The following is a 16,626-nucleotide window of genomic DNA, read 5'->3' on the forward strand; positions in this document are numbered from 1 at the left end:
AGCCAAAAACTATGGCAAATATTTGAAAAAGAAAAGATATCCAAAGAAACTATGACAACATAAAGCAACAACAACAACGACGACCACAAAATATGCGTCATATCTAAGAAAGCGAATAGAAAGGCAAACGACAACAACAAAAACAATTTTGCCGACAACGTGCAAACATTGAAAAAAAAACAAAAAAAAAAACAGATACTAAACACAACAAAGATTGAGATACATTTTTTTGTGTGTGTTTTTTTTTGTATCTGTTTGCTGCTCATAAGCATCATTGAATCAAGAAGTAATATGTCGACTATCTACTTAAGAGGCACACACACGCACATATGATAAACCTAAAGAAACAAAAATTATGCAAACTTGGCCAAAAAGAAGTAGTGGTAGCTACTAACTCGAGTGCCCTCAATCTGCAGTGCTGCAGTAACTGCAAGTGATCGTTGCATGAATGAATGCGGTTGTCACGTCACTTCTGTGTGTGTGTGTGTGTGTTGGCATTTTTGGTATATCTTTTGGCCACTGCCAGCCGTTTTAGTTTTGCGCTATTTTCGCATATCGCATTTAAGCAAATTCATTAAATTTTGCCCCTTGAAATTGTTTCGATTGAAAGGTTTTGGTATTTCATAAAATTTCACAAATGCCACGCCCCAATGATACCCTAATTGTTGCATTTGCCTTCAGCTGTTCATTTATCATGACTCTTGTGGTGTGTGTGTGTGTGTGTGTATCTCTTTCTGCGTGTCTTTCTTGTTGGTTTGCCTGCATTGCTTTGGTTTTTTATTTTACCAATTTTGATTTTTGGTTTGTCTTGCCTTTGCCTTTTGACTTGTTTATTTTCTTGGTTTATATATACATATGTATATCTCTTTTCTTCTTTTATTTATTTTCATTTTTGGCAATTTGTTATTACTCGTGCCGTGCTTAGTGCCCCACGATTTGTTGTATCTGCTGCAAGCAAATGTATTTGGGTTAAATGCCCATTTTTATATGGACGCCCAAACATTGGCCATGTCGCCGCGGTCCAACACAACCAACACCACGACAATCATCAATAATTATTGCCATTGTTGCCATTGGACGTTTTATTTCATTTTGTCTGTATGTTTTTTTTTTTTTACTGCACGACAATTTCCGTTGACTGTTCATTTAAGTGTCTGACTATTAAACAAATGTCTTAATTTGCATAGGTAAAATTTTGTTTCAATAACGTCTTAATTTTTGCACTACTAAAAAGAGTTAATTTGAGCTAATTTTGGGGTAATTAGGTTAACAAATTCTCAAAGGATTTGGGTAGTGAGTTTCATATAATAATACATCTAGTAAAGACTTGAAGACTCTCTGCAACAGACTGCGTAAAACATTCCACATGCTCTCGCCCACTCTCTTTGTCTGATTTATACCTAGTTGTGCCTCATTTCAAGGACAACTTGTGGAGATTATCAAGACATCTTGAGCATGGCGACAAATGTTTTGCTTGAATGTCATTGGCATATACAAAAACCAGAAATCAACATACTTAGGTTTATGTATATACATACATAGATACATATATGAATATATATATATATTAACACTATTGAGTGCACTTGCATTTTCTAAAATGACAGTGGGTTGTTGTCGCATACCTTTGGAGCAACCAAATACATATACATATATACATATATATGTATGTATGTAGGTTTTCCGGTTTTGCATTCACTCTTAAAAATGAAGACGAAACCCACACGGACCCAAAGTGATAGTTGAGTTGAGGAATAGAGTGAGATGAAGACAACTTAACAAAAATGAAAAGAAAGATTGTCGTATTGCCTTTATGTTTCGCTGTCTGTATGTCTCTTTGTTTACTAAAAATAAAAATGAAACATGTGGGCGCTTCAAAAAGGTGTTAAGAACAAGTTGTACAAGAATCAAGCAAAACTTTTTATTCAGTAGATACCAAACTATATATACATACATCTTGTACTTGTATAGAGGAATTTATCATAATAAATCCCCTCACCAGGCCAGCCAAAAGAGAAAAGTCGGCATGGCTTTGGCTTTTGTTTCCAAACAAGTTGTCAGGCTTTTTTTTTGTTTTGCCTTGGTCATTTCAATGTTGGTCAAGCATATTACGGCTATATAATTATGCATATGTATGTATCACTGTGTGATGTGTGTGTGTGTTCGTATACTTAACTCGACAATTCATATAAAGAAGATGGTAGTAGCCAGGTAGGTGGTGGGTAAGTAGGCAGGCAAGTATGTTGTAGGTAGGCAGCATTATTAACAAGTGTGTGTCTGTGTGTGAGTGAGTGAATTGTCGTCGTAATAATTTATAGGGCTCTCTGTGCTGCCCATGTATTGTCTTTGTTGGTTATCTGCCATGTGTGGGGGCTGTCACACAATTGACTGTTTGGTTTGCCTTATTAAAGACCTTGCTACGTGTGTCACGTTGCGTATGAGCGATAATCAAAATTAATTATACGCCAAGTAAAAGGCACCAGCAGCAGCAGCACGATCAGGTAACACATACGCCCACATTTCAGCATACCCATTAATAAAAACTACAAATTATGAAATAATCTGAGCGCTGCTCTTTTTTTTAATGCCTAAACCTAAAAAATAAAAACGAAACCAAGAAAAAATACTTTTTTTTTGGTTTTAACTGCTCCAAAAATGGAAAACTTATTAAACTTTCACTTGACAATGACCATTGAAAAATATGCAGTTAATTATTGACTTATTGATCAATGTTTTGATTAAAAGCACTATCTAATTTTATTATAGAACGGTCTTTCCTTGAGTTAGAATACATTAATAAAGTTTAAATGATTAAACATTGCCTAAAAATAAGTAAGAAATGTCATAAAATGATCTCTAAATAGAACAAGTTCAAGCTGTCAGGAATATAATACAATTTAGTTATTAAATAGATATAGAGTTACATAATTAAATGTTTAGTTTCTGGTTTTAGTGTATATTGGGAAATTTTTAAAATGAGAACTAGTCAAATGTCGAATTTTAGCCAAAAATCACTCTTCATTCTTCTATTCTATAGATTATCTATCCCTCTGTGAGTCTATTTTAAATAAATAATAGAAAATGGACCATAAGATTAATGCCCTAAGGGGGGATGGAAGGGAAGAGGTCACAAAAAGTTTTCCCTCGCGTCAATTTGTATATTTGTTGCTGACGGATCACAGCTTGTTAAACATATTTTGAACAGAAAATGTTTACACATTAGTTGGCTGACGAGCCGCAACAATATGGAGAAATCCAATAACAAAATGAAATGAGATGAAAATATATTTTGGTAAATCTTTCCAATACCAAATGGCTAACTAAGCCAAAAAAGAAGAACACAATTTGGACTTTGGTTGAAACAAAAAATAATTTTAAAGAAGCCCTAAAGTTAATGCCAAGACAGATATAAAGAGAGAAAATTAGAAAATTTGTATCATCTAAGTAGTTTATAACACACACACAAACACACACACCAAAAAAAAAAAAGGTCATGAACTTTTGCGGTGGCTGTTTGTTTCAGAAAAACCGCCATTGTGCCTCCTCCATTGCCATTGCCATCAACGATATTTTTTTTTGTTGCTTCTATTCTATTTGTTCATCAGTTCAGCCCTGGCTGACGCGTCGCCGGTTTACGTTCCCCACAAGTTGCTTGGAGTCCGGAAAAGTCATTCGACTACTCCAGAAATAAACAAGCAATGTGGCAACAACCGGAGGCAGCAACAGCCATTGGCCAGACAATTCACAGTCGAGTTGAATCGTAGTGCGTCGGGGTGTCACAGAAATTTCATCTTATAAATATGCTTATAAATAGAAAGATGCCCAAAAAATAAAAAAAACGAAACGAAAAAACCCAAAAAGAACAGCCCAAAATGTTCAAAAGAGGCAAGCACAGCCCAGCACAGAACATTTTGCGGTATTTTTGGTTTTTACGAGAGTTCAACCGTGTTGATTGAGGTGTTTACGAAGCACAAAAGTGCTAAAAGACTAAAGATCCTTAATGTCAATTCAAAAAATTTGTGTGTTTACTATAATTATCTCTTCAACTCGAAAGTCGAATGGGTTAAACGCTCAAAACTGAAATTCATCTAACAATCAGGTGATTTGTTGGGATTTTTGATGCACTTTTCTTCTACCGATTTTTAATAATGTGAAAGAAAATATCCATGGGATGTCCTTTATGGCCTTCCAAATCTTTTTTTTTTGGTCTCTTAGTCTTTGGTCAGTTTATTAACAAGGCATTCCAACGGATTTCCTTAACTATATTAACTTATTTCATTGTAAATTTTCGTCTTTTATTACAGTGTTTAGGTGTACTTAATATTTTATTATTATTCTCAGTAGGTGCAAGTCTCCCCCATCGGATTAAACCATAATAAAAACTATTATATAGCTAAAAATATGTTTTTTAGATAACATTTTGTAATATGCCGAGAAAGTTGTGAAAATGTTTATTTTGAGATTATCTAGATATCTAAATATAGAAGTCTTCTTATCACTATGCAGTAGTTTTTCACCTAAATATTGTATCATGACTTGTAAGTAAAAATTCAAAAAAGAAAAAAAATATGCTGCCAAGGTCTTTCTTTTTAAGTTTTTCTGTATATTATCTTTGCCCAGATGGAACTTGTTGGCCATAAATTGTTTTTGTTTTTACTTTTGTTGTTCACATTATCGCCATTTTATTTGTTAGCTTAACTAATCTAATCTATGAACTTCTTTTTCTTTCATTTACAGGTAAGTTTGTTCAACAGAGCTTATCAGTGACTACCACATACATAAATACTTGTGAATAGAGGAGCATTCGTTCGGTAGCAGCAGCAGCGGCAGCAAGAAAAACCATAATAGTTTGGTCTAAAACTAACCTGATTGGTTGAGTACACAAATCGTCTATTATCTATACTAGATGCAGTTCATTTGTAATTGGTCCAAGCAATACAACAACAACAATAATGAAGTGCGGGGTGGGCTTGTCTGTCTGTCCCATCATCGATACTTATTATCTGGCTTTGAATTTTATTACCGGCTATAAAATAAGCTTTGCTTGTTAATTGCTTTATAAAAATGGGCGCGCATGTGACGTGACAGAGAGAGAGAGAGAGAGAGAATGAGAAAGAAGACTACCGTTTTTTGTATACCCTGTACCATATATTGGGTTAATATGTTCATAACAAAATTAAGTAAACAAAATCCATTTCAAATGTGTTTAATAATTAATATGAATTGTTTATTGTCCTTAGACGATTAGATTAGCGAAACATTGTTTGTTTAATATAGAGATTTCTCAAGATGTTTAAAGAAATATCTGCCAAATACTTTGTATATAATTTGTTTACATTGCTCTCAAGGAATTGAAATGACTTTTAATTGTACAGGGTATTTGGCAATGCAATGCAACGAATTTCGTTAACTGATTGAGTGTAAGTGACTGTCTGTCTATCTGTCTGACGAGTTTTGCCAGTTAAATAAGTTATATAGAAATTTATGCCCTATAGTTGTCATTTGTTGAAAAGGTTTATTCGAAATCGAGAGAACCCTGCCTTGCCCTGGTCCCTACCCTATATACATTTGAGTCGAATTGCTCCCCTGGTGCGCTCCAGTGCGCCCCCTTTTTCATTCATTATGTGAATCTTAATTAATTTTTAAATATTGACAGACCAAAGCAGCAAACTGCCGGGGTGTGGCTTCCTGCCCCAAGTAGTACTTACTATAAGCGGGTGGACAGCAAGTTTATTTATTTATCTTTTTTTTTGCCCATGTTTAAACCTTTTTCTTTTTATCTTTCATTTTGCTTTCTTTTTGTTGTTTTTGTTGTTGTTGTTGTTGTAATACCTTTTTTTGTTTTCTGCCCAATTTTCCACTTTAATCATTTCTTTTGCAGGGGAGCCTTAATTATTTGCACTTTTTTTTTTTCATTTTTTTGTATTGTATTTTTCATCAATTTACGCATTTATTGCATATATATTTGGCTCGATACGCAAGGGGGTTTTCCCAGCCTCTTACGTGGGGGTATTTTATTTTGTTTTTCGCATTGGAAATTGTGCTCATGGGAACTGATTGATTAGCGGGGCAGTTACTTGGCAGCCGCAGTAAACTGCAACTGCAACAAAAACTGCCACACAGATATTTGCAATCTTTTTTGGCAATGACAAGTTGCAGTTGCAATTTACTTTTTGTTACTGAATGTTAAGGGGGGAGACAAAAATCCAAATTCCCGTACAATTCTCAAACTTGTTTATTATTTGGTTTGTTGTTGTTGTTGTTGTTGTCATTATATAGTAAATTTGTAGTTTCATCTCTCTTACAAAATGTTGTTAGTTTAGTAAATAATAGCTATCAACCATATAAGCGATGGACGGGAAAGAAGCCATTAAACAAATAGTTATTCATTGTTTTGTTGAACTTTTATTATTTACAATAATTTTAGTATGTCTTGTGACTCAATTTTATTCCAAATATTTAAAAAACTTGAAGAATTAGCTGGCTTAAATGCAGAGTTTGACGTAAAACAATTAGTTAATCCTAAAAGGCTCTTTTAAAATATTTCAAAACAATGACAAATTCTTTTTTAAAAGAACAGTAAATAGAAGAATAGAAGTAGTAAAACTGATGCTAAAGATAATTGCCATATTTGTAATGTTCAGTTTTAGTTGGAAACTCTTAAATAATATTTTCTACTTTTAACGACTTTAAGTCAGGTATTTTTTTTGCCTTCTTCAAGTTTAACACGGCTATGACACATCTCCTTTTTTGTTTTGCATTGACAGTACACAGGAATATGTATTATGTATATTCTCTTACGATGAATCAACTTCAACTTGGCATGAAAGTAAAATAAATATTTCCCAATTACGTTTAAGTGCGTTTATTTGACAAGGGGAGAAGAGGAGAAGGGGACAACAACAGACATTTGAAATCCGATCTACCAAAAAAAAAAACGAAAACCAAACAAAAATAAAATTACTAATACATCAAAAACTGGTATGACAAACAACCTTGGCCTTACTTGTTTGCTTATTTGCATTTTGTCAATTGTTTTCAATTTCGTCTTGTTATTATAATCATTTATTTTATTATTATTATTTTTGTGTTTTTTTTTGGTTAGGTACCACGCCCATTCTTGGCCTGTGATAACTAATTGTGAGCTTAATGTCAAGTTGCAAGGCTGCTTACCACCTACACCTACACATACCACAAGTCTCACAAGTATTTGCTTTCAAATGTGTGGCATGGGAACACACAGCCTTTGCGATGCGAAGAGACGGCATTAAAACATCATTTCTATTTCCATTTACACTTGTGCACAAGTTGGCGCTTAGTTTACCTAAAAGAAATGTTGGCTTAGTTTATTTGCTTTGCTGCCATGTTGACAACAACTTTCCTTTTTTTTTTTACGCTGGCTTTGGCCATTGTCTTTGAATCTGAAACGGAAAGTTCAAATTCACGCTATTCGGCTTGCTATGTGTCTGAGATGGCATTTCACTTCCTTTCCAACGCCCTTAAGACAATCAGACAAGCAGCCACATAGCGACATTTACCTATGTGTGTACATACATATGTACATATATATGTGTGTGAATATGGCCAACTCGTCAAAAGGCATTCTGGCGTGTCGAAAATCTGGAACGTCAACAGTAAAACGAACGAACCAACGAACTCATCATCATACCAAAATCTGGCACAAAAAGAGTTGTAGTACCTTTTACTTCCACGACATGTGAAAAAGAAAAACAAAAAAAGCCAGAAAAAAATGAACCGTACGACAAAGTTGCATTGTTTTTCCAACCAGCCAACGATGTTGGCTGACACATTTTACTAATACTTGCGACTGTCTCTTGGGTCGCTCAGTTTATCACATGTTCTTTTTGGTCTTCTTGGCGTTTTCTCTTTCTCGCGGAATTGTGGGTGTTGCTCATAATGATGATGATCATAATGATGATGATGATGATGATGGGTGCTACTATTATTACTGTCGCTCATTGCCGCATGGCTTTTTGGCATTAATTTTAATGCCCTTAGTCGTCGCTTGTATCGACTGGGAAGAGTAGAAGAAGTAGGGTGTGGGTTGGGATGAAATGTTGAGTTGTATTAATGGCCGAGTGGCAAAAATAAGTCTGACTGTGTCGCCAAGCAATGTGCTTAGAGGTAAGGCCCCTAAACCGTAGTCGTCACATTGCATGCCCATTAAAATCCTAAGTATATATACATATATAGGTATAGGTATATATAATTTTTAATACTTTTCTCTTCGCCTTTGTCTTTCTTCTCTTTCGTGCGATGTACTTAAATTCGTCTTATTAAATGGCAATGGCTACTAAAATAAGCAACAATAAAATTCGTATTTAGGCAGGCATTAAATAAAAAATGCTAAAACGAAATTAGTCATTGACTCATGAATTATTTGAATACCCTGTAAATGTTTGAGCCAACACAAAAAGAGTATGATTGAGAAGGTATTCAACAGTTTTACTTAAAAGGAAATTCACTCGAAATTTCTGTCTGCATGATAATCGCTTGGTTACTAAATGGCAAAAACTACAAAATATTTTGGCAAATAAAAGTATATTTCTTAGAGAACATCTTTTAGTCTGTCATTTACTTGTGTTAATAAGAAATTTCTCTTGTTCTCCCTCTATCTCTCTCTTTCTATCTCTTTGATTTAATCACAGCAATTAATTAGTCGTCATCTGTTTGATTTCAAGGTGTTTAACATGGGCTTTAACAATTCAATTTGCAACAAATTTTAAAATGTGTATTTAGATAAATTTGAAACAGATGTGGCGAGAGCAATGATTGTAACGATTTATATTTATTGTTATCTCTCTCTTTGGCCTTTTGAATGTTATAATTAATGATGAATTAAATAACATTTAGTCATTACAATGCATATCAATGCAATGACTAATAGAATTTAATCAAAATCAACATCTACCTAATAATAATTATACTTTTATTTAGATGAATGGCATCATCAAAAATTTTATATTAGCTGTCAAATAATTATCATAAGAGAATAATTATTACATTTTAATGAGGAAATTATACACCAAAAATTCCAATTGCTGCACATGGCACATATAAAAACCAGAAATTAGCCATTTAATAAAATAAATGTAAAACCCACACATACATATACATACATATGTTTGTTAGTATGCATGTATGTACATATGTATGGCTACAAATTAAAGTTAAAAATGGTTGTTTGTTTTGTTTGTTTAATATTTGTGCCTTTTGGTTTATTTAAACTAACAATTTGTACATTTTTATTCCATTATTCTTTGTTATTGTTGAGATTAATGTGCGTTTTATCAGTTTTTTTTTTCCATATTTATGTGAAATGTTTATATACGGCTATTAAGAAAGAGAACAGCCAAATGGAATCAATGTGTTTAGTTCTAAATCAGGTGTGTATTTTCAACCGATACGAATCAGTTTTCTATTGTATATAAAATTTTCTTTTCCATTCAAATTCACACATGTGATGGAAAATGAAGAAAAGCCTCTAACATATTGTAAATTTAAGGGTTTTGAGTATTATATTTATACATATCCATTCATACAGATTGACTACTTAAATTTATTTGAACTATGAATGTGCTTGAAAAATGCTTCATAAATCTAAAAATAACTAATGGCTTCTATTAAGTGTGGTTACTTACTTTAAAAGTATTCATTGATAGTCGGGGCTTATTTTTCCACTGCTTCTCTTCTCGTTTAACTCTAAACCTCTTTACGAATTATTTATTTTCTTAATTATTGTTATAATTTACTCAAAGTTTTATAAAAAATGATATTTTTTATTCAGTCATCTTTTTGTAGGTTTCATGATTATTTTTATTTGCTTATTTACTTTTATTGTTTTGCGACAACAAAAATAAAAATGAATTAATAAGAAATTTAATTAATAAATGTCGGCGAAATTTGTCCGAATCGCAAATATTATTTTAGCAGATTGTTGATCGTGTGAATCAACATGCAAATGACACATTTATGAGTACAGAAAACAAATTCTAAAAAAAATATATGTTGGAGACAAGTATTTATGAATTTAATTTGATATGTCATATTTTTGTTAATTTAAATGTTATTCTCTGCAGTTCCTTGACCATGTTTTTAACCCAGTTAAAGTAAATTTAGTCAATTTTTGGCAAAAAAAAATGCAGTTAAAGGTAAAATGTACTCTGTAGAGAGCTTAAGTTTTGAAACCCAGCAAAGTTGGATTCATTTGAAGCGATTTACATTATAAGAATTTGCCATTTGATGGCTTATCAATATGATCAAGAAGTTGGTTCCATTGAAGATGCTAAGATTGCTTTCTGTCTGTGCGTGTTAGCCTAAACATCTGTTCAATTCAGAAGACATAATATGGGAAGTAGGTACATACATACATACATGATAATTGTTCATTGCTTTGCCTGTGGAAATTTGTATGCAAACAAAAAATTCGCGAATATATAATATGAAATTACTGCCAAAATTGTTTTTGGTGCCTGAAAACCGATTTGATTGTTTTGTTGGTTGCAAAATTTCAAGGCCAGTCTTGCCTTAGGCAAAATCGAGTTCATGTTGAAAACATAAAATCAAATGTCTTTTCATTTTTGCTTTTGTACTTGCAATTTGTTTGTTTGCTGGCCAGAAGCAAGGCTTTAAAAGATTGCAATAAAACACAAAATGAAGCAGTGTGAACTTTAAACGTTTTTATGTACGGTAATTTAAAATAATTTCGTTTTTTGGCTTTGTCATGGTTGGTGCTGCTGCTGCTGCTGTGACAATTTGTTAAAATAAAAAAACTTTGGTATTGTTAATATGTGGGCGTTTGGAGAGTGGGAGATGGAAGCGGGGGAGGGCAGAACAGTTTGCGCATTTGACATTGTTTTCTTGCAAACCCAACCCACACTCTGATCTCTTTTTTTTTTGTGCTCTCCTTGTCATCTAATTCGTGGTATGAATGGCTTTGCATTCATAAATTAGCTGGCAGATACTTTGCTTAAGATATAGACACAATGTGGATGTGTGTGTGTGTGTATATATTTATTTATATATGTCGTGAGCCAATGCAAATTGTTTGGCTAACAATCAATCAGCTGAGTCGGCGACCGAGTTAAGTTTAATTTGGTTTAGGTGTCGCCTGTATGGCATTTCCTATGAGATTGACAAGTGTGGGGATAAGATTTTGTATGTGTGTGTGTTTATGCCAGTGTTAAGCCGAGGTTATCTGTGGTTTCTGTTTTTATTTTGTGTAGGCAAAATAATTGGTTTTCACACCATATTGAAAATGTATTACAAACCATGAGAATTCACAAAGCAATCTGCTTGCAATCTAATTTAAATAATAATTTATAACGACAATTCAATAATAATCTTGAATTGATAGCAAAATCTAATTTTATACCAATTCCATGAAAATCATAAACATTAATTTGTCTAGAAACTAAAGGAAAACGTTCGTCACTAGTTTTATATAAGTTTTCTGATTAGCATTTTTTTTTAAGACGAAATAGTAAAGAAAGAATTTCTAACTCTATAAAGAGACATGTATGTATGTATGTATGTGTTGAATGTGAATGCTTTCAGTAGAACTTATTGCAAAAATTACATAAACTAAAAAAGTTCTTTATACTTTGATTAGTTTAACGAAGCATAAAGAAAAGTCTTTGGATTTACAAACTTGGCCTATGATGTTGATTCAGAAATGACTTAAATTCTAGTGTATATTCGGGGGAGACTGGAGGGTCTTTACTAATTTCATGCCTGACTAGTGAATCTTCGAAGTGTTCGGGCGATTTCGACGAGTCCCTGACAAAATACCTCCGTCGAAAATTACAGCATTTCTTAAGCCTAAGATCTTAGTTTTCTGTTCGGACATCCCCCTCGAAAATATTTTCTAGGTTCGTCAATGATTTTAGATGATGAAATTCAACAGATTTGTTGCTTAGTTTTCCTTAAGTAGGTGATGGAAAATTTCCAAATACAGTTTTTAGAAAATTTGTTGGCTTTTAGAAAAACAACTTGCATGTATTTTGTTTTTTCCACTTGTCTTTACGATTTTATATATCTATTTGAGTAGGCATTATGCATTAAGTTACATACATGTAGATGTAAGTTTGTATTTTTGTGGCACTTTGGCAGACTTAACATGTAGCGTAGAGAGAGAGTAAAACCCTTGCCAAAAATCGTAATGCATAAAATTTGACAATTTATTGACGCTCGGTTGGCTGGTGTTTGCATAAAATGAAATTGCGCACACAAGAAAGAAATAAAAACACATACACACACAACACACAAATCTAAAATTAAAATTCTTAAAATGCAAAATGTGGCAGGGCTTTAGAGGGAAGGTTACAACACCCCCTTACCCCAAACATTCATGCATTTCTGTTGGCCAGAATAAGGTATACATATATGTAGGTGCCAGCAATTTCTGATGTCATCAATAAATCAAAAATCAGAAATCAGAATATGAACAAATCCTTTTTTTTTGTCTTGGCCAATTGAAAGCCTTCAAATTTTGTGCTTCTCGTTATGATATAGCCAGAATTTTTAGTAGTTTTGTCTAATAACAAATTCGATAGAAAAAAAGGTTTGCCAACTCTAAACCGAGAGCCACTTAAAGCAACACAGTTTTTTGTTTTTGTGGGGGTTGGCTATAAAAATTATACAAAATGATAATAATAATAATAATAATACTTGAACACACACGCAAACTATATTTTCTATATATGAATATATATGTATAGAGTTGTGTGTGTGCCTTAGGCACTCGCCAAATTTGGAAGAGCTGTTTCGTGCCAAATATAGAGAGGGTCTGGCTAAAAAGTTCAAGTCATAAAATACAAAAAACCAAAACGTACAAATATATGTAAATTATAAGTTAAAACTTGACTTGCATTAAGAGAGCGGACTTTGAATGAATGAAATGAAATGATAGAAATCTTGATAGTCAGCAACTTGCCTTAAATGAGCACAAACGGCCAAGTTGTTAATGAATAAAAAGATCTTTCATTGATAATTATATTATATATTAGATTGACAAGACGACGGCCTAAAACCAGATTGCTGAGTTGGCCACCTACACGGGCACAAAACAAAAACAAAACCTACGGCTATGGGTCTTACTCTCTATATAACTTTGACTGAACCTGCCCGCCAACAGATTTATGCCCTAAAATGGTCAGCCATATGGTGTATGTGTGAGTCTCTCTCTGTGTTTGTGTGTGTTGTGTCTAAGGTAAGAGGTTTAATTATAGCAAAACTGACACACAGTTGAAGTAGGAGAGATTAGAGACAGAGCGACTGAGGGAGAGAGGTGGGGGAAAACTATTGACTAAGTTATTAATTAAGCCGCCTGCGCAGAATATGGTCAAGTTAATTATTGTAATTTCTATAAACGTTAGGTGAGTGAGCGAGTGAGTGAGTGAGTGAATGAGTTAGTTGAGTGACTAATTCGATTGAATGATTGCCCCCAAGCAAGCGCCTTTTGTCTCTTCACTCTTGCCGGCTCACATAGATATATGTATATGCAAATTGCAATTTTACACCAATTTGGCTTGGCTTATTCATCTAATCCGCCTCAATTTTCATCTTCACATCAGTCACGTTGCCTGCTTTGGCTGGGGGTTGCCGGGCCGATTGTCATCGTTTGATGGACTGACTGACATTTGCTCGATTAAAATTGACAGCTGGCATGATTGCATTCAGTGTATCTACTGGCGTTTGGTCAAAAGATCTCCGCTGATTTCCACCAATGCGCCCAGATGGAGGCCAAAAAGCACAGAAATATTTGACTTGCGTGTCACAAGAAATTATGTACAAATTATCAATGAAAAGCGCGCTTTTGCTTTTCAAAATCTGTTTTCAAATCTTTACATATCTACATACAATTTATGTCGACACATTTTCATGTTGCATTCTGTTCTCTGTTCTGTTTGGTTTTCTTTAATGAGTTTTTTTTTTTTTGGGTTGAAAAACAAAAAATTGGCAACAATTTTTCCTTATTTTTTCTGGAAAAACAAACTGAAATATGTGTGCGCGATGCTTTCTTCTTTGTTTGCCGTTGCTATACAGCGAATCAACCATATATACAAAAATATAGAAACGTATATATATATATTTGTGTAAATTTGTATATATATTTCGTGATATACATTATAATTTATTTATATGGCAAGACGGCGGCTAGCCACATAAAATAAAAACCCAAAAAAATATACAGGAGAGGCGATGCATAACAGAAAATATAGGTACATATACATATATACAAAGAATCATTAATTTAAATGCCAAAATTAAATCGTCTTAAAGAAGAAGTTGAGCAGAAAATATTGAACATTTTTGTTGTTCTTTTTTGCTTTTTTTTGGCATGCAACAAAATGGAAGAAGATGTTAAACATTATAATCAAGGTAAAAGAAAATATGTATATCGGGTCAAAGAACTGGTAACTAGGCAAAACGGAATGAGTTCTATTTCCATACCAAACATAAATTGACAAATTAAATTAAGATTGTTAACTTTTAAAGTACTAAAAAGGTTTTTTTTATGCTAGATGAAATATAAAAAAGAAGAATGCGTTTAGTTAAATATTTGTTTGTTGTTGCACATTTTGAAGTTGCAAAAAAAAATCAAAAAGTCTAGCTAATTTTTATGTAGACATTTCACAGACGAAGAATTTCTGTAGATATCCAAGTCAAAGAATACAAAAATTAACTTTGAATACTTAAAATCAAATTTAAATTTCCTTATTTGGGGATAATTAAAACTTCGTTTTATTTTATGACTCTGCCCTCTATTCTGTTGCTATTCCATTTAAAATGGTTTGTTTTATATGTTCTTTTAAAGCTTTTTAATTGGATAACAGCTTCCCTTTTGCGAAATTGCAAAATAGATTTCAGAATACAAAAAACAAACAAAGTTTAAGAATTGTTTGGGAAAAGGTATTAATTTCTTTAATTGACAAAAAAAAGTAATGGCTAAAATAGATATAAACATGTTTCTGTTATTTTATGTATTTATTAGAAATATGATTTAAGGGAGAGAGGTCGTTGATCGTTTATTTAACAAGCTTACTTTTTGCGTTTCTTACTTTAGAACTTTCTTCTAAAGTTTTAGAACACCTTTCGTAAACTTTTTATACTTGATTTAAGAACATGCCTAATTTAAATTACATGAAACTTTTTGCTCTAATCAAATAGAACATCTATGTAGATTCTAGAATGATGCAAACAAATAAAAAACAATTTTTTCTAATGTCAAAAAATAAGTGAATAATTTGTATGCGTTTTTTTTGCGTGTGTCAACTCAGACATTCAATTGATGTCATACCGTGGCCGTTTCTTAAGTCATCTGAAGTGTGACATATGCAACAGCAACAGCCCCTATCCCAGTCTCAACCCCACCCCACCCCACCTCACCGCCATCTAAACCACCGCATTATCATCATCGTCAGTACGGCACAATCTCAGTTTATCTACGTTAAAGTGACAAATTGTCATAGCAATGGTTTTTTTTTTTTTTGTTGTTGTTGCAATGTTAGGGGCAAGCTCTGGCAAATGCAAAGCACATGCCAAAAACAAACAATGCAATGTTCCTATTATGCAAAATAAAACAACAACAATAAGAAGATAGACTGTTGATCAAATCAATTCTAAAGTCACTGTCAACTGTCACAGTTGGGGGTACTAATATCCATAATTGTCACAGTAGTCGTCCAAAAAAAAAATAAGAAAAAAACGATTAGGGAAAAAAAAGTGTGAATTATGGATGGGTGACATGGCGTTTAGAGTTACCATTGGCTCGGTCATTCTAGTTCTCTCGGTTTAATAGAATTTTTAATAATAGTAATGGCATAATTTGTTTATATATAAACTAAATGATTTCATTGTCTCGTAGGTGGCAAATGCATACACCTGACTTTTGAATCTAATAAATTAGCAGTATTAGCCATCCAATAGCTATATTCACACGCCATTCCATTATATGTACATTGGATGTGCTTAATAATACTTATAAAAAGGCAAATTAAATGTAATTTAATACGTGCATTTTAACTAAATAACAAATTGTAACTATTGTTGTTGTTGCTGCTGTTGCTGGTGCTGCTGATGATGATGATGACACGTTTATGCGAATAGGGGCCATGGCAATTAAAAATTATTAAAATTACTTTTCGGCTCTTTATTGTCCACTCCATATATATATAGATATATGTACATACATTTAACATTAATTATTCATGGTCTTGTTTTTCTTTATTTTATTTATTCTAGAAATTGCACGCGTGCGTGCTTCACTGTTCCAGATCAATGGCGTTAAGAAGGAACCCTTAACTCTGCCCGAACCCGAGGGAGCTGTTGTTACAATGAATGAGAAGGTTTATGTGCCAGTTCGTGAGCATCCAGATGTAAGTTTTTATTTTTTGTTTTCGAAAAATCAAAAGCACAAATCGAAAAATTGTCGATGATCTAATTTATGAATCGAAGCACATTTGAAGCATTTCCGCTAATTAGAATTGACAACACACACACACACACTCAAACACATATACATAAAGACGCCAGCAGCTCAATGAGGCTCAATGAGCAACTGGTACACCGGAAATGGCTTTAAGGTGCGCCCTCTAGTGAGGA

At 33.1% G+C, this 16,626-nt stretch overlaps 1 protein-coding gene across 7 annotated transcripts in view; it reads left to right on the forward strand.

The window, feature by feature from the left end:
* The window catches only part of LOC6650836 (protein held out wings), a 42,281-nt gene that overhangs the window by 7,021 nt on the left and 18,634 nt on the right, over positions 1-16,626 (forward strand). For all 7 annotated transcript variants that reach the window (XM_023180123.2, XM_047011577.1, XM_023180124.2 and 4 more), the window contains exon 2: positions 16,267-16,400. In XM_023180123.2, coding sequence (XP_023035891.1) covers positions 16,267-16,400 — 134 coding nt within the window. The remainder of the gene's footprint in view (positions 1-16,266; positions 16,401-16,626) is intronic.

Source organism: Drosophila willistoni, chromosome 3R, assembly GCF_018902025.1.
Source record: "Drosophila willistoni isolate 14030-0811.24 chromosome 3R, UCI_dwil_1.1, whole genome shotgun sequence".
In the NCBI taxonomy this organism is placed as follows: Eukaryota; Metazoa; Arthropoda; class Insecta; order Diptera; family Drosophilidae; genus Drosophila; species Drosophila willistoni.